The sequence below is a fragment of the Heliangelus exortis genome, chromosome 4 (genome assembly GCF_036169615.1).
Source record: "Heliangelus exortis chromosome 4, bHelExo1.hap1, whole genome shotgun sequence".
NCBI classification, from domain to species: domain Eukaryota; kingdom Metazoa; phylum Chordata; class Aves; order Apodiformes; family Trochilidae; genus Heliangelus; species Heliangelus exortis.
Window position 1 is genome coordinate 17561087 of NC_092425.1, and position 20901 is coordinate 17581987.

General features: G+C 49.4%; 1 protein-coding gene and 2 long non-coding RNA genes across 3 annotated transcripts; 1 reads left to right on the top strand and 2 right to left on the bottom strand.

The window, feature by feature from the left end:
* Positions 1–3232: 3232 nt before the first annotated feature.
* Positions 3233–4538, bottom strand: LOC139795917 (uncharacterized). The gene is made up of 2 exons (XR_011725747.1): positions 4265–4538; positions 3233–3605 (listed from the first exon to the last, which is right to left on the bottom strand). It is a non-coding gene; the product is annotated as an uncharacterized lncRNA (long non-coding RNA).
* Positions 4539–7266: 2728 nt separating this feature from the next.
* HAND2 (heart and neural crest derivatives expressed 2) lies at positions 7267–9752 on the bottom strand. Its single transcript, XM_071743190.1, has 2 exons — positions 9152–9752; positions 7267–8127 (listed from the first exon to the last, which is right to left on the bottom strand). The coding sequence occupies exons 1-2, from the start codon at positions 9704–9706 to the stop codon at positions 8029–8031; spliced, it is 654 nt and encodes a 217-aa protein (XP_071599291.1). The 5' UTR covers positions 9707–9752; the 3' UTR covers positions 7267–8028.
* Positions 9753–9831: 79 nt separating this feature from the next.
* LOC139795916 (uncharacterized) lies at positions 9832–19886 on the top strand. The gene is made up of 3 exons (XR_011725746.1): positions 9832–10712; positions 11131–11223; positions 18781–19886. It is a non-coding gene; the product is annotated as an uncharacterized lncRNA (long non-coding RNA).
* The last annotated feature ends 1015 nt before the right edge of the window (positions 19887–20901 follow it).

Here is a 20901-nt window from a genome sequence, read left to right on the forward strand (position 1 = left end):
CCCAGGGCTAGTGGGGGAAGGACGAGAGGTTTGTTGTACGTTGTATGTCTCGAAGAGGGCGCTGCATTTCCCAGCGAGGTTTTAAACTCGGTGCTTTTTGCCGTTTACTTACTTGCACCGGTGAGGAAAAGACGACAGCGGGGGCGGGGGAGGTGTAGGAGGAAGACGCGGGGGGCTCTCGACCTTGTCCGCTTCCCGGAGCGGCTGCTGCCGGTAATGGAAGCGGCGCCCCCGGGTCCGCCGCCGAACCGTCCTACCCGCTTCTGGATGGGTCTGAGCCCAGCGCCCGCCGGCCTTCCCTCCCCTCCTCTGCCCGTTTTCCCCCGGCCTCGATCTCCCTTTAAATCCCCCAAATTCACCCCTGCTCCATCCCCCCGCCCCGGGAGCTCTAGCCCCGCAGGGCCTGGAATTTTGGGCTGACCCAGATCCCGGCTTCTGCCTCCTGCCGCGGCCGGCGGTCAGGGTGTGGGGGGGTCGTCCTCCGAAATACACCCCCACTCGTCTTGCCTGGGGGGAGGGTGACCGGAGGGTCGCCCAGTTCCTATCAACCACTCTCTCCCACCCGGTCGCCCTTGTCAGGCAGCGAGACCCGATCAAGGGGAGGGGGACGAGAGCCGGGAACCACGCCAGTCCCGACCGACGGCCGCGGGCCCCCTCGCCGCCGCCCCCCGCTTACCTGGACGAGGCTCCCCGTGCTCGGCGGCGTGATTGCAGCGGGCCTGAGTTGGGGGGGCCCGGTTATGGCCCCCCCGCACCCTCGAGAGACCCGGTGGGAAGAAGAGAGAGGGAGGGAGAGAGGGAAAGTCTTTTTTTTCCCCCTCTTTCTCTCCCCTTTCGAGCCGAAGTGACCCGCAGTATCTGGAGAAGGTTTTTGAAGACGTTTGGGGGGGAGGGCGAGAGTTTTCTGCTGAGAAACTCAATCTGCCATACAGTAGCGGCTGCATCTGGGATCTGTCACCGCTGACAGCACCACAGGGCACAGACATGATCTTCCGCACAACACTGCAACTCCCCAAAATACCCTTCTCGCTCCTAAGGTGTCTGCCGGGTTGCATCGCGCTACTTCGCCAAAAGGGGGAAAGCAACATGATTTCCCGGCAAACAAACACACCAAGGAAAAGGAAAGAGAGAGCAGCCCCTCACCTCTCCCCCTTTCCCTCCGTACATTTGAACGCACGGCCGCCGAGGAAGCAGGGCGAGAGGCGATGTCATGCTTGGATGGCACAAAGGCCATAAATGTAAGCGCTAGTGCAGCGAGATTCCTGAGAATGACTTTAATGAATAATTTCGGAGACAGTTATGGCTTTAGGTAATTACAGCGCTGCTCTATGAAAACCAGATTTGGAAGAGAGGCAGTCAAAGCTGGGCCGTGCGCTTCGGCTTGCCCCAGCCAACCCACCCCGATCCCCCCTCCTCGCCTCTCTGTCAGAACCCCGGACACCCCCAGATCCCTGCACCCCCACAGCTGCCAGGATCTTCCTTCGGGCATGGTTCCCAGGAAACCGGCGGAGGCTTGGTTGGGTTGGGAAGGTAATGTTATTTTTTTTTTTTTTTTTTAATCTCTTCCGCCTCCTGTATTTTCTGGCAGGACATTTCATTGTCTTTTAGGCCAGTTTTAGAAAACTGCTATGGGTTTGCATGCGTATTCAGCTTTTTAAAAAGTTCATTATATGCAGCTGTTTCAGCCTATAGCCACATATGGCATGCAAATAGAGACCCCTATAGGAGAATCGTCCTCTCTATTATCCCCACATGTTTGTTCAGTATACGTGGCCGGCAAAAACGACTCTGCCTCTATACATTAAAATATAATTTTACATTTTTTTCTCCCGACTACCTTGGGCAACGCAGGGTTGCTTTGAACAGCCTTCACGGTTAGCAAATAAAAGGCCCCGTAATGCGGGCGCGCTTATCTCCATTGTTTCGCTAATACATTACCGCTGTTCCCAAAGCCCCTTTCCCGGGAGGCAGCAGCCGTACCTGGTCACCGACCGTCGGGGCTGCAGAACCCTTCGCGTCTCTCAAGCGAGTAGGACCAGACCCGCTCCGCTCCCAGAGCCAAGAGCCGCCCGGTTTCCTCCCGCGGCGAGGAGGCAGCGGGGCCCGGGATCCCTGAGGAGTGGTGCCGAGGCAACAGCCTCAGCCCCCCAGAGGAGCCCTCACTGACCAGAGCTATCTGCCGTAATGCCCAGCGACAGGAATTTTTTTTCGTTTTGTGTTTGTTCAACAGCGTTATTTTTTTCCCCTTTATTTTTACTTTCTTTTTTCTTTCGGTTTTATCCCCCCTGCCCGAGCCCCGGTGGTTGGTGGGAAGCCGATCTCGCAGCATAACGTTTGAACTGATTCAGAAAGGAAATGTTCCTTTTCCTTTCGAGATTACAGATAAACAGAGCGGAGCGTTGCGGTATCTTAAGGGGTTTATTTTATTTTATTCTACTGAAACAAAGAAATTGAAGAGGTTTTTTTGTGTGGTTTTTGTTGGTTTTTTTTTTTTTTTTCCCTACTGGCAAGCGTATTTTACACCGAAAATTTAATCCTTCAGACAAATAGTCTAACATTATCCCTTTCCTCTTGAGACGAGATCAACTGCTTTCTCATCCTCACCCCGCCCTCCCTTCCTGGTAGTAGCACTGATTGCACTGTACAGCTGGACAAGTGTCAGCAGTCCAAGATTTTGCGAGCAGCCGGCGTAGGCTTAAGTTGTATTTCTTCAGCTATTATTTTTTATCTCCTCGGGGAAAAAAAAAGAAAAAAAAAAAAAAAAGAAAAAAAAAGAAAAAAAACCCACCCTCAAAACAAACAAACAAGCAAACAAACAAACAAAAACAAACAAACAAAAAAACCACCAAAACAATCCGGGAAAAAATGGTACGAAACGTACAAAGCAATAAGGCGAGAAGTTTCTGTAAATAAGGTACGAACATGGTCTGGGATCCTGCTGAGCCATGGCTACCAAGCTGGCTGCTCGGCGTTACTGTCAGCCAGCCTCAGCTCTCAATTAGAGGCGATTCATTAGGACTTAATAGCAGGTGCAAAGCCATCTCCTCCCCAGCAGCACTGCCGTTTGAGTAGGGAATCGTTTTGTTTTACAGCAGCTTGCAAGTCTTCCGGCTGGTTGTAAACCTGACTGCCACTTTGGATAGCGGGGTGCCAGCGCGCCTGCGACTGCCGTCACGTCAGCGCCCCACTTTGCTTGGCTAATTTTTCCCTGCCAAGACATAAGGTGGAAATCTGACTGCCTCGATATTTATTTTGGAAAACAGCACTATGAGCGAATGCGCAGGGAGAAATCGAGCTGAGATAAAGCGGGAGCTGGGCCGGAGGGTGGGCGGGAGCACCGCCCGTGGGATGCAGTTTTTTCCTTATCAAACGCCCAAACAGACAAATAAACAAACAACCTCGGCGGCAAACTCCTGTAAAGTCGGAGCCTCTGGGAGCTTCTGAGCCGAGAAGCCCCGGGGTGGGAGCATTGGGTCCCTCTGCACCCGCATCCCAGCTGGCGGCCGCGGCCGGGGCTTGGAAAGAGCCGCCGTGATTACACCCAAGTGTAGAGCAGGATGGCTCCTAGCCGTCTGATCTGACGTCAACATGTCTCTAGCTCCTCGCTGCAAGATAGAGGGAGCAGAGCCGGGGGAGGGAGGGCTTTAATCATTCCCAGATGTCTATAATAGCAGATATAAAGACTTATATAGTGTCTGAGAATAAATTTGTAATCAATGCTTTACAAACGGATCATCAAAGCAACGACATTTTTAGAGGAAAGTGGGGGTGTGGGGTGAGATGGGGAATAGGGAGACACACACCACTCTAGTTTGGAAGGGAGAGAGGGGGCCACAGAGATTCACAGAAAGGAGCTGGCTCCGTGCATCGCCCGGCTTTGCTAGAATTTATGTGAATGTGTAATTCAGATAACAACTCTGCTTTAATCTCCATTATAAGGGACGAACTGGGACAGCTGAATAGTAATTGGCCAATTAGAAATGGGAAAGATGGGAGCTTGTTTGCTAAGGCACATATTTCATGGCCCACAAAAAAATTTCCAAATTAAAAATTGATAAGCCCTTGGTTAAAGCACAGCAGATTATGTCTGCATGCATGTGGAATGCGTTTCCTTCCTATCGCTACTTGGGCGTTTCTTCTGGGTGTATTTGTGAATAGCTAGTATGTGTGAAAAAGGAGGGTTAAGGTTAGATTTTGAAGCGCCAGAGAAGGATATTTTGCTTAGAAGGCTTATTATCAACCTTCTTCCCCCCTCCCCGCCCACCTTTCAAGATCATGTTGTCTCCATGGCATCCTCTGGCCGTGTTTATGTCCTTGCAGTTGCCCATGGATGTCTCGACGTTTGTTCTAGGGATGTCTGTGGCTTGGTCAGGGAGGTCCCGTTACACCTCTTTGACAACGATAGCAAATTAGCACCACAACAAAATGCAATAAACTTTTGAGGCAGAGAAGAACTCATGGGGACGAGGGGTGAAAAAAAATCCACAATACAAAGCAAAACGATTAAAAAGCAAGCAAACAATTAAAAAACACCACCAACAACGACAAAAAACCAACCCCCCCCAAAAAAAACCCCAAAACCCTAAATAAAACAACACACAAAACCACCAAACATCCCCCCCCATTAAAACAAAACAAACAAAAAACACCCCCCCAGAAAAACATCAAACCTCTCCACAGTTTATCTTCCTTGCTCACGTCTGATAGCGCAGAGGACACATGAATCAACCCCAAATGCTGGGGCAGGTTTGGGAGTCTTTCGGGATCCCTCACGCTGCAGGAACATCCTCATCCCCTTTCCCAAACCTCACAACAGCCTGGGCTCACTACCAACAGGGGGGCATTGGGCCAGTCCCTCTCTGCCTCTCCTCTCCTCAAAACCGCCGCCAGCTCTAAACCCCTCCCGCTGCTGTTTGCCTAAACCGAGCGTCCTTGTCTCTTTCCCCCCTCCTGTTCTTCCCTCCCCAGAAGACACGGTGCATCGGTCCTCTCCTTCCCTGCGGGGGAGCGACCGCGGCGTGTCTGGCGTGCAGCCGGGCCTGCACCCCGGAGAGCAGAGGGGATGCTTCCTGAGAGGGCAGGGGGCGGCGGAACGCCACCCGGGGGAATTTATTGATGTTTGTTTTCAAGAGGAAGAAAAAAAATATTAAAATGTTATTCTCTGTGCTTCAACTACCCAACTGCACCCCGACGGCCCCGGTGCCCTCCTCTTTTTCTTCCTCCTCTGACCCACACAACGATGAGAAATGTTACAGAGGGATACTGGTTGCCATCCCTCTTCCTATGTGCTTTTCACTTCTGAAAAAGCTTCCCTAAATACTTCAGGATTCTCTGCTGGAGCAGCGATGCCCTCAGGTTCGGGCAGGCTGCGGGAGCAGCGCTCCGCTGTTATCAGGCCTCGGCTCTGCCGGCGGAAAGCTGGGGCCAGGGCACTGAAATCCCCATCTACCATCAATTTAGCTTCTGCTTCCCCATTTAGCTTTTAACGTCAAAACCTACATTTTTGTCGGCTCCGGCCTGTCTAGGACTCTTGTGACTTAGCTACGGCAATGACTGCTCCTGAGAAAATGGCAACATCCTCATTAGCGAATAATCAGAAGAGATCTTCCCTGGAGGATCCAGAGGAGCTCCTGGCTCCGAGAAATCAGCGTTTCAAAAAGGGAAAAATTTTCATGGGGAAATATCGGAGAGGAGATTCTCGAGGCGGTGAGGTGGAGGAGCTGCGGGCGTCTCGGCACCTGGGCCTGCAGCGCGTCCCCCAAGGCAGCTGCATCCCGGCGACTCGGTGAAGGGAAGACACCACATATGCAGAGAGGCTGCTCAGGACCCGGAATGTGCGGTACTGCAGCACCCTCAGCCATCCCTCGCCACACGCACTGCCCCCCACTCATATTTTTTTGTCATGACTTTTAAATAAAATAAAAAAGTTTGGACAGAGCGGAGGTCCGAGATGCTACAGTTTATCAGCTGGGCAACAAACAGGCAAAGAAAAGCAATCAAGGGGGAAGATTCTTTCTCCCTGTGCTATAAGAAAAAGCAAGTGTCTGTAAACACAGACCCACGCCGGAACGTAGACTCGGGCTGCCTGACCCGACGGCAGGGAGGGCACATCACTTTTGTCTCGTTGTTGTAACCCTGCAACCTTCCCACTGTCAGCAGGGGCGGCGAAACGGCGCAGGGGCTCCCTTATCTTTTTATGGGCAATTGCACATCTACCTACGCTTAGTGCCGGGTCTCGTCGGGAGCCACTTCCTTAGGCGCGGAGGCAGAGGAAGGCAGGCAGGTAGGCAGCCCTGGACCTGGAGAGAGAGCCAGCTTGGTTTAAGTTGAGATGATTTAAATAAGGATTTAAAACACGAGCCCAAATTTTATTATGGAAAAGGTGGGAAACTTGGTGCTTAATCGGGAATTTCCAGAAGTACCTAGAGCAGCTTCTTTCTGTAAAAATTTTTCATTTGTTTTTATTGCCTGCCTACTATACAGGACGATGACCCTCATTTCCTAGCACTGAATGTCTACAGCTCGCTCGGGCACCGGGGAGCAGAGGAGCCACTAGTCAGGCACCGGGACCTTTGTTAAGGTGTAAGCAGATGGGGCGAGAGATAACTATGCAGATACTGGGGAAGAAAATCACATTAGGGAATAGATAAACGTACCAGAAAGAACCACAGAACTGGATATAGAAGCTTGCAGTCAAGGAAAAAACAAAACAAAACAAAACAATTTAAAAAATAATATAATGCTCTCTGGCGGGTTGGAAACGTGCAACCCAGGAGAGTTTTGGGAACCACAAAGTTAATATTAAGTTCACCATAGCTCGTTGTAAATCTTACGTATCTCCCTCCACCCCTCAAATCCCTTGCCTTGTTCACTCTTTCTTCCTTGACGTAAAATTACCTGCTACCTAATCACTCCGAGCAAAGCTCTCCAGCCTCCCTCGCCTGCTCCTGGCACCCCTCCGGGGCCGCCACCCCCGCCTCCCGGCCCCGCTCAGAGCTCGGCTCCCGCCAGCGCCTGGCACCGCTGCCGCCCGAGCCCCGGCCGTGAGAAAACCGCTCATCCCTGTCATTACTGATCCACCCGGGGTTTGCACCCTTGTCCGTTTCCCGTTAGCAGTAGGTCTCCTGCATGGAGAACACCACCACAAGGAATTTCTGTTCAGCTGAGCTGCCGGATTCTGCTCAACACACACGGGGCTAGCGAGATCCCTCCCTCTACCCCTCCTTTCCCTCAGTCACTTGTTTAAAAATAAACTTAGGAGCCATCTTTATAATTTAGTTTACTTCCGAATATTTTAAATATTATGAAAAAAAGCCATAAACAACGCTGTTATTCAAAACATTTTGAGGTATAAAACATAAAAAGATCTGGGTTTTCTTTTTTCTTTTCTTTTTCTTTCTTTTTTTTTTTTTTTTTTTTTTTGATTTTTTTGTTTTTGTTTTTGTTTTGTTTTGTAAAAAACACACACAGTGGTTTATTGAGTACTTACAACGTTTACACCTTCAATATTAATTAGATTCCACTTTTTTCCCTTACGGGCGGAAGTGCACATAACCAATAACTGCTGAAAACATCTTCAAATGCTGAACGACCACAACAAAATTACAACACTAAATACCGAGTCAATCGCAACATTGGTGCAACTGCTTCTGTTGAAATATAACTTTATAATCCCATGAATATTTATATCCAAAAGGCCAAGTATTAAAGATACACTTCACATACACACTAATGCCAGGGAGGGATTTTTTTTCTTTTTTTCCTTTTTCCTTTTGTATTGTTCTGTTTTCCCCGTGTTTTATACAGAGCAAATAACATTCACGAAACTATTAGAGACATTACCCCTTACCAAGCTGGAGTTTCCTCTTCATATATGGAATGCTTTTTCCCTCTCCTTCAAATATCCACATTTTTGGGGGGTTGGGGAAGAAATTGCACATAAATAAACTGGACGATTCCAAATACAAAGAGTCCTCAGGAGAGCTCACTACTGAGACTGAGAGGACGGCTTCTCCAGTCCTGCCGTACTCATTGCTTGAGCTCCAAAGCCCAGACATGCTGCGGCCAGCCAGTCCTTCCTTTGGTTTTCTTATCGTTGCTGCTAACTGTGCTTTTCAAGATTTCATTCTGGGGAAACAGGATGCAAAGGAAGAGAAAGAAAGAGAAAACACAGAAGGAGGAGAGGAAAAACAAAAGGTTAGAGGTACTCCTTCTCTTTCTAGATCGCCTTTGCCCTGCCTTGAGATGGACAGCTACGAGGAGACACGGCCTCCTGCCCGTGCATGGAGCTGCAAGGGGACAAAGCGAAGCGGCCTCCGAGGGGTCCAGCCATTGGTGAAGCCGCCGCCCGTGGGAGCGGCCCCGGGGACTTTGGGCGGCTGAACCCCTCTCCGAGCCACCGCCGGTGTTGGGCTCCTGGGCTCAGAGACATGGGGAGAGGGCTGCTGACTGAAAGATGCCACGCATCTGCGAGGAGATAGGGATGGCAGTAAGGCCCGAGCTAAATCATCCCTTCCCGGCTTCCGTGAAGGAGCCGGGAGTGAACAAAACGCAGCTGGGCAAAACATCGGGCCTGCGGCCACAGAAATCTAAGAATATCGCCCGAACTTTCTGTAGGGCCTACAAGAAACTGGGCTTTCGCTGTCTCGTTAAAGTCGACTCCTCCGCTCAAATCCAAGAAAGTTCAAGCGCAGAGCACTTGGGCGGGAAAGCCCCGCGATGCCGAGCCTATTAAAGCCGGGCTTAGCCTAGCAGCTAAACGTGTCTCTAGCCTTATATTTAAGAGAGTGGAGGTTTGTCTCTGGCGGGATCACGGTTTGGGATCTGGGACAAGCCCAAGCCCGGGAAAGGACCCCTCCGGGGTCCCTACTGTCGCGTCGTTTCCCCAGCGGCTGCTCGCAGCTGCCGGGCCTGATCCTGGCTCTCTGATAGATCCGCGGGCGCCGAGGCCGCCCAGGGCCGTGCCCTTTCAGGGTCTCTGTCGGCATGCATGTCCAGGGACCGGTGGGATCGATGACATCACCCATGGACATCACCCGACGACCCGATCCCGCTGAGCGCTGGTGCTCGGGGATGAGTCGCCGGCGGGCGGCTGAGCAGTCTACTCTCTACGGCTCCCCCTCCCCGTCCCGCCCCGTCCCATAGCACTGACCAGCTCTTTCTTCCTCTTCTCTTCCTTCACGTCTGTCTTCTTGATCTCTGCCTTGAAGGCCTCCGCCTCCCCGTTCTGGTCATCCTTCGCCAGCAGGTCCATGAGGTAGGCGATGTAGCTGGTGGCCAGGCGGAGGGTTTTGATCTTGGAGAGCTTGGTGTCGGCGGGCACGTTTGGGATGCATTCCCGCAGCTCCGCGAAGGCGCTGTTGATGCTCTGAGTCCTGCGCCGCTCTTTGCGGTTCGCCGTGCCCCTGCGCTTCACTGGCCGGGGCCCCCCGAGCCCGGGCGGGCCATTCCCGGGCGGCACCCCCCCATAATGGGAGTGGTCCATGCCCGGCGCCCCGTTGGCGTACTCGGGGCTGTAGGACAGAGCCATGCTGTAGTCGGGGGGGGACATCTCCGGGTGGCTGCTGATAAGCCAGCCGTGAAAGTAGGGGTTCTCTTCGTGGCCGCAGCGGGTGGCGGCGGCAGCGGCGGCAGCGGCGGCGGCGGCGAAAGGGTAGCCCTCATGGTGCACCACCGGGTGGTGGGGGAAGCCGCCCACTAGACTCATCCCCGCTCCCTAACGCACCCCACCCCGCCCCTCCGGGCCCCAAAACAAAGATTTCTCCTCCCCGCCCGCCCCCCACCCCCCGCCGCACCGGCGGGAGATGCTTCCCGCCGCTCACCCCTCAGCACTTCCCCGCTGCCCGCTGCCTCTCCATAGGACGCTGCTGCAGAGTCCCCGCCGGTGCCCGAGCGATCCCCCCTCCCCAGGCGCCGCCGCCGCCGCTCATGCGTTGTGCCTCCACCTCCTCCTCGCCCGGGACTGGGTCTTCGAGGAAGCGCGCACAGAAAATAAAAATTATTTTTAAAAAATGCTATGGAGAGGAGTCGACCAAAACAAAATGGCTTGGCTTTCCAGCCCGGGATCTTCCTCGCCTCTTGCTTCCCTCAGCTCTCGCCAAGTCCGCCGCGGCCGGGTGCTACTTACACGCGGCCCCCCTCCATGCACCCCCAGCTCGGGGCGGGCGGGCGGGGGTCGTCAGTGCCGGGCTGGCTCAAGCATCCCTGCCCGCCGCTCTGCCGCGGGAGTCAGTGCCCCGACGCTCCTCTGGGGCATCCGCACCGCTCGGCCGGGCGCGGCGGTGGGTGGCGGAGGCGGCGGGGCTCAGCGCAGCGCGGGGCACTGGCAGGGCTCCCCGGCACGATCTCCATGTACAGCTACATGTTTAGGGCCGCTCGGGTTAATATATGTCGTCAGAAGCCGTGGCGGCCAATGGCTGGCGGCCGGGGCGGAGCCCGCCTCACTCCGCAATAAAACTTTTTGATGTTCGCCCTGCTAATTGCCGAGCTCCTCTTTTAAGATTGGCTGCCCCTCCGCATCCATAATGTAATTAAAACAAGGGGGGAAAAATTATCATGGAGGCAGAGGTTAATGCAAGTGTTTAGCAGATGCCTTACTGTAAAATCGGCGTTAAAAACAAAACAAAAAAACCCCAACCCAAAACCAAAACAAACCAACAACCAAAAAACCATCAAACTCATTAAAACTTTAATATCGGATAATCTCAAACCAGGTACAGTATGGATCCAAAGAATTTATTGGCAAAAATCTATGCGAGAGCTTGATACGCTCCGAGGTTGCTTTTACAAAATGCTTCATGTCCGCGCGGTAGAAGAGCAAATAAAGACAGATTCGGAGGGCACTTCGTCGGTCGCCCGGTGTGATAGGCATGCCCCAGCAGCGCTCCGGCTTATACTTTTTATTACCGGTTAGTATATACAAAGAGATCAGTAGTTCCCGTGAGGAGGGAGACGAAGTTCCTCTGCTTTGTCAGTCATCGGGCTTGCGATCCAAGTCAGCAAAGGCTTCGCGGCTGCTGAGTTGCCGAAGGAGCAGGGAGCTCAGGGCTTGGCCAGGGACGGTATTTTCTTCCAGAAAGAATTGCTTTGAAACACTAACAATAAACCCGAGTCTAACTGATTCTCTTCCAGCTTGCTGCCTGCGCCTACGCATCTCGACCAGTATTCACCCGACTCACTTATTCTCCTGACATCCGTTTCATGCTTGTTTAACAGGTCTGATCGGTAAGTAACCGAATATTTTTTACAGCATGTTCAGAGCTTATTTTCTAGCTTTTACTAACAAATATATAAATATTTCGCCACATTCCTGCTTCTGCAATAAAAAAGACCAGCATCTGCGGAAACCAGGTTTAGCTATTGAAAGGGAATAGTTAAATATTTGTTTAACAGCCAGGCCAGGAGGAAATCTCCCGTAACTATTTAGGTATTTTTGCTTTGGTAAGTTTGAAGAAATTACAAAAGGAAAATGGATCTCAGGATATAATTAATGGGTAACTTTTAGGCGACACGAATTGTTGTCATCTTCAAATTTAGCCGAGCATTACTAAATAGCTGCGAACTATCAAATACCCACACTTATGTGTGTTGGCTGACGGCTAGTCTGAATCGGCGTATATTACAATGCAATCCTACAATATAGGCAGTGTGGAAAACTGTGTCAACAGGAGCTGAGAGGTCATAAATTAAAGAAAGGGAAAGATAGAGATGGGGGAGTCTGCGAAAGGAGGCAGCAAGAACCGCAAGTCCAATTTCTACAGCAGCTCAGTGTGCTCTGCGAAGCCACTGCAGAGCCTGTGGGAATGCCTTGAGGGGAAGCGTTGGGATGGGGAATGAGGGTCAATATGCCCCTCTGTGGGGAATCAACTCAAAGAGAGAGGAGACGAGATGAGCCGTCGCGGTCCCGGTGTGGAGAAGGGACTGCCTACCCGCTTGCTCTCGGAGGTGATTCCTGGACACGGGTGCTTGCTGTGGCCCTGGGGCTCTGCGGCTGTGTCTGCTGGATCTCGGCGGGGAAAACTCTGCAGGGAGGCGGCAGGCTCCGCCGATGACGCCGCCCGCCAAGGAACAGCTCACTGCGGTACCGGGGAGCTAGCTTCGGCGGGGAAATATAAAAGGGAAGCCGGGAGTCAGCCTCGTGTTTCCTAAGGACGGGGAATGTAGGGCTGGACCCAGCGTGGGGACATGCACAGAGAACAGAAACGCAGACGTACATTTATATAAGTATATAGACATATGCCTGCGCGTCTGGGTGTAAACTGAGTACGAAAGTGAAAAACTAGTCCAGATGCAGAACTGATGTATATACACATAGATCTTATACGTAAGCACACATGCTTGCAAAGATGACTGATGGATATCTCTATCTATATAAGTGCTCTCACACACGTGCATATTGTATTATCCTAAGGAAAACCCAAACATGCTTTCAGTGTGGGTTTTAATATTTCAGAAAGGATGTGGGCACAAAGTACAGGCAGAGCCTTGCAGCGGCCAGGCAGCGTATCCCTGTAGGGCTCAGCACCGAAATCCACGCGGTTTCTACAGCACTTCTCCAATTTTCTTTTGCTGTGAAATTATCCTAGTTGCGAAGAAGCGGGATTTGACAACGCCGGGAAGGTGTATCGGTTTGCAAACGCAGTTGCGTTTCTTTGCAGTCTACTTATTTGCGTAGAAACTTTCCAATATACTGTAGGCTGGACTACAACAGTGACAGTCTTTGTGGCAAGCCACTACAGTCATTCCGATAACATTTTCAGTGATGAAGAAAACAGAAAACATGAGGCAGAGAAAAAGTAATAAAAGATATAGAAGATATGGATCAGAACACTATTCTCCAAAGCTAACATCATTATTGCTTAGTTAGCTTTGGAGAAAAAGGCTCTCTAGATAAAGCATCTAGCAGGATCATATATATATGATATATATATATATATAGGATAGGATTTATATATATCCTATTCCCCAGCAGCTGCTTATGCATTTTGTAAGAGGGGTTTTAGAACAAATGCAATTCTTGTGTACTCCCTCATTTTTTAACTACTCAGTCTGCCCGATCAGGGGTAATAGCCTTTTATGTTTGATCAACATTGGAAACCACTGCAGCTCAGAGTACTTTTCCCAAGACTAGGCTAAAAAGCACCGATCTTCAATGTATCACTTTGATATTTTTTTCCTGCACAAATAATTTCCTTAAAAAAACCCTAACAAACAAACAAACAAACAAAAGCTCCAGCCTCAATGGAGGCTAATTTCCCTAATTTCCCTGCCGAAATGGTTGCATGTTAGGATGTCATTTATCTGGGCTCTGCTGCCAGACAGGACCTACCTAGCTTGCTGTAATTAAGAAATTTTGGTGGCGACTGTGCCGAAGCTGGTTTTCCCTTTGCTCCCCTCCCTCTTGTTTTTTTTGTTTTGTTTTGTTTTCTTTCGTTTTTTTTTAAATTTTATTTTATTTTAACAAGTATTTATTTTATTTGTCGGATGACGGAGTGTCTGTATTTGTGAAGGCCTGTATGGTTGCCTTTGCCCTGCGATTGTTGCCTCTCTGAGCGGGAAGACGGGGCTGCCCTTGCCATCGGTGGGTTCCCCGGGGCGCGGGAGGCAGGAGCCCAGGGAGAAGGTGGCGGCGGGGGGCGGCCAGCTGGGCGCCCTCTCAGCGGGATCAGCCCCGGCCGCGCCACCGGGGCCGCCCGCTGCCCTGCCCCGGCGCTCAGCCGCCGCCGGACGGGACGCTTATCGCCAGGTCACTTGTCTCCTTCAGGCCAAGGGTAGGGTGGGATTTGGGGATAACAAAACAACAGAGCTGTGGTTATCCCCTCCCCCCCCAGCTCCCTCCCCTCCTTGCCTCCCCAGAGCGAGCTTGTGTGAATTAAACTAAATTGCATATTAAGCTAATTTCTCTGAATCAGACGAAACCGTGTGAAATCTGGGAAAAGGTGCCGACGCTGGGTGGTCGGAAACCCACATCTGCTGTGGGCTCTCGGGCTGGCTAGCTGGGAGAGCTGCAGGCGCTCCGGACCGACCGATTTAATGAGCAGGCCCGGGGCATGAAAGCGCCTGGTCGTTGTCTGAACAGCTAGCCTCTCATTCGTTTGCTCCTTTTCTGCACCTTCTTGTCGAGGAGCCTCCGATACTGTCGGTGCTATTTTGAGGGTCAGGCAGCCTCCGGGGGCAGGGCAGCGGAGAGAGCGGCGGGCCCGGTGCCGAGCCCAGCCCCACGCTTTCCGCGCTCCTCGCAGTAGCGCTGGATCCTCCCTTCTTCTTTATAGTTTTCATTACAGCAAAGCAATCAGACATACAAAAGCATCCCCAAAGGCACCCCTTCCATTGTATCTGAGGCGAAGCCAACCCCCACGATGGTTTTCCTCCCTGGCAGTTCCTAAAATTCTGGGGGTCAGGAGCTTCAGGGTACCTCTTCTTCCTCCTCCTGACCGGCTGCCTACCACAGCGCTCAACACGATGCATGACTTGAAAAGTCAAGGCGCGTTTGAATTTATAGAGTGCATGATGTCATTAACCCGGCACCAAACGTATCAGAAAGGGGTATCGTTCTTTAATGGATTTGGGGATGCTGAAGCAGCCGACATCCTAGTGATGCAATACACCCTATCCCTGGGCCATTGTTTAGGAGTTCTCAAAAGAAAATAATGTCAAAACCAAACCAAACCAAAAGAAAAAAAAACAATCAGGAAACCCCACCAACTAGTATTTTTGTAAAGAGGCACCGGAGAAATATCATTTGAAGGTCAACCTGTCAGTGCGGGTTAATGAAAAGGCCTTGTGCCTAATGGGCCTACTTATACCCTCTGTTACACTCATGGAACCTGGGTTTCAACGTCCGGGGCAGAGGACAGAATCGGGCCCAGCAGGCCCCAATTAATTGCTGACACTGAAGGTGGAGGGACCCTGGTTTACGTTACGATTATGGGTAATGAACGCCCACGTATTTCAGGCACGGTAATCTCACAGCCGTCGCGTATAAAAAATTAAAAAAAAAAAAAAAAAAAGCGAGAAAAACCCAAGACACGGACCATTTTGTAGGTCACAATGATTGGCGTTAAACGCGGGACCCCGCGCGTTTTACCGCTGCATGTGTAAGCAATTATTCGAGGATTGCTTATATTTGTGACCGACGATCCAGGGCTGCATTTAGACCCTGGGCAGGAATCACAGAAAGAAAAGAAAAACACAACGAACTCTGCCCAAGACCCCTTCGTTGTCAGAAGAACAATAATAAAGACTTATAAAATTCTGCAGTGCCCTCACAGCGTGTCTCTGTTTATTGGGTTTGTCACATATGTACCCTTTACATACACATATATAAACACATACATATATGCATACAGACAAGCACACTTTTTGTCACGAAAGGTTTGCATTCCTCAGAAAGAGCACCTTGTGTCGCCCTTGAGCCTGACGCTGAAGAAACATCTAGCTAACATTAGTTGCCTTCATTAACAAACATTTTGTCCTGCAGCATCTGAAACTCAGGTTTTTGAGGGAACATAGGGTGGGCTGGAATCTTTTGAGGTTTAAGGTTAATAAAAATCAACACTTCTTTTGTCGTTCCTAATGGAAATTGTCTATTTAACAAGTCTGGGGTTTAAGCAATGTTCATGGATCGAAGGCAACTCCTCTTGGCTTAAGGGAAAAAAAAAAAAAAAAAAAAAAGATCCCTCTGGAGCAGGGACAATTAACTGCAATTCCGCCCTCACTGCATGCCCCAAAATGTCGGTGTCACTCTGCCGGTGTCCCCTGCGCCGTGTACCTGCCGCACCGCACCCCGCTCCCGCCTGCCCGGACCGGCTGGAGCACACGGGCTCCACTTCACACTCAGCAACTGACTCTTGCAAATGTCGGCTGCACACTTGCTAGAAGCCTCATCTTGGACCGCAATTCCTATATGCGTATTTCGGTGTAATTGATCTGGCTGAGTGAGGTCTTTTTGGTAATTTGGATACACCAAGTCTCCAGTTAATGACATATAATCAGCCTTTAGGTCACTTGGTCATTCTCCTATTACAAACCACTCCTGCTCTCTCTGATCTCCTTTCAAACTAAATTTCACACAAACAAATAAAGCAAGACAGGGACAAGTCCTTAAAATACAAGAGAAAAATATTGGAGAATTGCTCGTAGGGAACTATAAACATTTTTAAAAGAAAAAAACGAAAAGATAGGAAAGAACATCTTATCGAGAAAGGGAGTATTGTGTACAAAACACGGAGGGAAAAACGGTCTGGCTTCTGTTAAAAATGACATAAAATTAAAATAAAAATAATTACAAACAGAAATGGCATAACATAAATATAAGGCAGCAGGATTCACTAGAAATGAACGACTATACTGTAATTTGCTCATACCATCTGATACAGCCGATATGTGGATATGTCGAACTTTTATTTTCTCCACTTTAACTGAAGGGAAAAAAAATATCTTTACTCTGCTTTTCAAGAAAGTAACTGAAGTAGCCCGGAAATTGAGAATTGAGTGTCATGTACCTCCTCAGACATGCAGAAAAACGGAGTTCTGGTCAAAACGTTGGGTGTAAATGCGACAACAGAAATAAATATTTGACATCACCGTGCAGAACATAATTTAGTAAGTCAACACTCTGGTTTTCTGCTTTTCATTTTTTTCTTCCGCCTCTAGGAAGAGACTGTAATACCTTTTTATTAGATATTCCCTAAAATATTATTTTAATCTCCGTCCAGATATAGATATACACATACTCGCGTTAGCAGCAACGCTGGCGGTGTGTGTGCAGAAGACGGCGCGGTGGCTGGGGAGAGGAGAGAGCAGACATGTCCTACGTGAGATCCGAGGGCCCGGAGGCTGCATGCAGTTCATTGCGAAAGCAAGCCCCGTTTTTCGGAACTAGAATTGTTCTCTATAATCGAGAGAGGACAGATTTCAATATTTTTCAAACGTCAGCTCTTCGAGGAGGAAACCCCAAAGAGGACTGCAATCCTCTTTAAGAGGACTCTCCCTTACAGACTTTAACACCTTTCAAAATATTATCAACATGCATTTTGCCAAAGATCTTATTTGTATTTAATACGTGATTCAGACAGGCTCAAAGTGAGCACGTAAGCATATGTGAAGTTGTGAGAATGGAGAACCGGAGCGGGCTCACACAGCGGAAGAAAATGGAGCAAGGTACATATGGAAGAGAGTGTCACAAGGCCCCAGCGCAGGACGTATTCATTTGATACATCTCGTTGCTTGTTCACTACATTCCTGGTCTTTTCACCATTTCCAAGACCCCACCTTTTTTTTCCCCTCTCGCCCTTGGGTTGAAGCATTAGACTGTGACCATTCGACGATCCGACCCAGTGACTGAAGTAGCAGCGAGGAGGCAGAGCACCGACACCACGGTCCTGTCGGGGCTCACTCCGGGAGGCACCGGCCTCCCCGCCCGGAGGGGCAGAGGATGCTGAATCCTGTCCCGACACTGTCCCCGACAGGGCCCGCCGCCACCCCTCCCACTGGCCGGGGGTCGAATTGCTAAAGGCCGCGAGGATGGAGGCCGGCTGGTCCCCGCTGCCACCGCGTCTCCCGGGGGCTGGCAGTCCCCCCGACGCCCCGCGGGAGGTTCCGCGCCCGGGAGGAGCCCCGCCGGCGTTGGGGGGGGTGGGGGAGAGCTGGAAAGGGTTAAACACTTCCCTTCCTCCTCCTCCTCCTGGAGCCCCCTGAATGCCACTGCTTTCCTCTAGAGGTCTCATTAGGGAAACCCTAACTGCTATTTTCAACGTTTCCTCAATCAAGCGCCTTTAAATAGAGCTCCACAAACAAATTGGCGGCAAAAAGTGCAGATCTTGTCACGGGAGAGGCCGATTCAATATTTCACCCTTGTTTGCTTCGTAATTGCGGCCTGGCTTGTGGCTACCTGACCGCTGGGGCGAGCTCCCCTTGCACCCCCCCATTCCTCCCTACATTCCCACCCCCTCTTCTGCCCGCACAGCTCAGCGGACACCTCTGCCGGGGTCGGGGTGTGTGTGAGCGGGACTGTTCGGAGGAGCCGATTAGCATGTGATCTGAGGGAAAAAAGTCAAACACTCAAAATCAAACTCGTGATCGTGGGGTCCCAAACTCTGCGTGAGCACTTTTTTTTAATTTTTATTTTTTAAATTTAAAAAATTTTTTGGTTTTGTTTGTTTGTTTGTTTTTTCAACGCTGCTCTGAAGCCACAAGCTTCCAGCACAAGAGTGTTCCCTCAGGTCCCCCTTTGCTTCCCAAGTCGGGGGCAGGGATCAGGCAGGCGTCCCTCCCGTCCCCACGCAGGCAGTTAGTTTGGCTTTGCCGGCTTCCCTCACCACCCTCCTCCCCCCTCCCCCACTACCGCCTGTTAAACCGCTCTTATGATTTGTTATATTTTCCACAGCTGCTTGTTCTTGTTTGACTGTTGTACAAAGCCGCTTTAAATCCTCGGCAGGAAGAATAAAAGTTAAAACCTCTTGGACGTCTTCCTGCAGACTCGCGGGCTGGTGCGGGTCCGTCTCGGTCGCTGCGTAGCGACCCCTCAGCACACGTCAGGTCCCGATAAGCCTCGTTACTGCAGCTCGGGGCAGCAATCCGCTCCCTAGTTTCAACAAAAATAGGAGCTAACTCAATTATATATGAAAGCCGGGGTGTAACAGAGGGAAACTTTGGCGCTTATGAACTAAGCTGCTGTATTTGCTTTGCTGTAAACCGATGAGAATATTTTATGAGGGAGGGGAACAGTACAACACAAAAGGGAAATATGACAATAAATCTCTTTTTATGGATTCTCTTTAGCAGCAAAACACAACGATTCAACGGCTCTACGACTCAACCATTTCGCAGGTACATCTGAAGATGCGTATATATAAAAAAATACCCCCTGCTCCTGCCTCCTCCCTGGATCTGGGACACCCGGCTCTGTACCCCCAGTTCAACGACAGGCGGAACTCACGGTGACTCCAATGGGAGAAGCAATGGCACAAGAATCCACATCTGACCACTGTAGGGGCAGGCTTTGATTACCTCAAGTGCCACTGGCACTACCTTTTTTTTTTTTTTTTTTTTTTTTTACTCAGAAGTAATGCTCTACCATCCATCTTCTAATGAGCACATTAGGTTACTTTCTAGTAACTCCAAAACTATTAACGTTTTAGATCATTCGTCCTCCAGTGGATCTAAATTACAGCTCCAGTTTCACAGGGCCAGTTTTTAGATATTTTTGCATGCTGAAATAAAGACCAGTACTTGGAAAGGAGGGTTTCAAAGTGGCAAAGGGTCTAAAGCTCCATGAAATAAGTGCAGGTTCAGCATATGGATATCTTTGAGGATTTAAACCCTGGATACTTTTGCAAACCAAAATACAAAGCTCACTGCATCTTGATACCTTTTAAAATCTGTCTCAGGGAAAAAATATTTTTTCAGAGTCATATTCCATCATAAATGTCATTCATACATCCTGAAGCTCTTTCATTCAGTGCAAGCATATTTATATCTAAGGTGCTAGGAATGTTCTGTTATCTGCCCCTGTGGCTTGTTTTGGTTCTTTCTGATTAACAAGTCTTCATGTTGCTTACCATGAACACTCAAATCTGTGTTTAGGTCACCTAGAGAGCAGGGAATAGCTGGTAGGTCTGGTGGTTTGCTGCTGGGCTGGAGTGATTTGGAAGTGCAGGGCTTGAAACAATTGCTTTAGATATCTCACAGTACAGTGCTTTTCCTATCTCAGCACGCATGCACGCATGCAACACGGCTCTTTAAGTGACTGGTCACTTAAGTCTAGCAGCTATGAAAGCAGAAATCAGAAGCAGCATATACAGCTTAATGTATTCTTTCAAAAATTAAGTTTTATCGGTTAAAAATTGTCATACACTGCTAAATAAAAGTCACACTGACCTTTTCCCCATGTTTTTGTTTGCTTATTTGTTTGTTTTGTTTTCTTTTTTCTTTTTAATTTTTTTTCCCCTTTAATATAACAGGCAAGTAATTTCAGAGCCTTGGTTTTATTAAGAATGATCTACTGTTTAATTATGTCAATCCTGATCATGTAGTGCATAGCATCTATAAAATACATTAATGAGAAAAAGAAAGATCACAAAACCTCACAGACACAGATTTCAACAGTATAAATTGCACTACATAAGCTGACACTTAACATTACCCATCAGAGTGGTACCTATTTTCAGGAATTAATTTTTTGCATGTGCCTACTGTCAATGGAAACAATTTGTACATACTTGAGCTAGCTCATATACCATTGCCAGTCTTGCACAGGAAGACAAAGCACAGTGCAGGCTAACTTTACCCAGCTTCTGACTGAGCAAAGTATCCTGTGCTGAGTTTTATGCTATTGTAATAAGGCACTGCAAGCACTGTGTTAGAGCCATTGCAAGGAGTTCTGCCCTGTCTACAAGCAGAGTAGTGGAAAAAGTGAGTGCTGGATATACATCTTGTCTCACCTGGAGGCCAGGGGCTGTTCCCTGCGTACCCTAGGGCCCATGAAGGGCTTCCCCTGGTTTTGTTTGTGTACTATACATAAAGATATATCCTATCTTGTAAAAACAGTACATGCCCATTTTGTATGATATGTGCATGCAGACATCTGGGCTGCATGTGTGGAAAAGTGAAGGCACACACCATGAACAATTTTACATGTGCAATTTTCCAAGCGTGGGTCTATAGGTCTATAATATGGTGTGTCTACAGTACAGAAAATGACATTCTTCTGCACAAGTGGGCATTTTTAAGTGGCTTTCCAAGAAAAAAAAAATTGTAACATTATTTTTGTTATCACAGTTACTAGAATCTTATTTCTCCTAGTGGCTCCTGAATTTTTCTGCAGACTCACCAAGATGGAGCATTACTCCTAAACAGCAACATGCACACAGAAAACATAATGTTTCAGATACTCATTTCTAT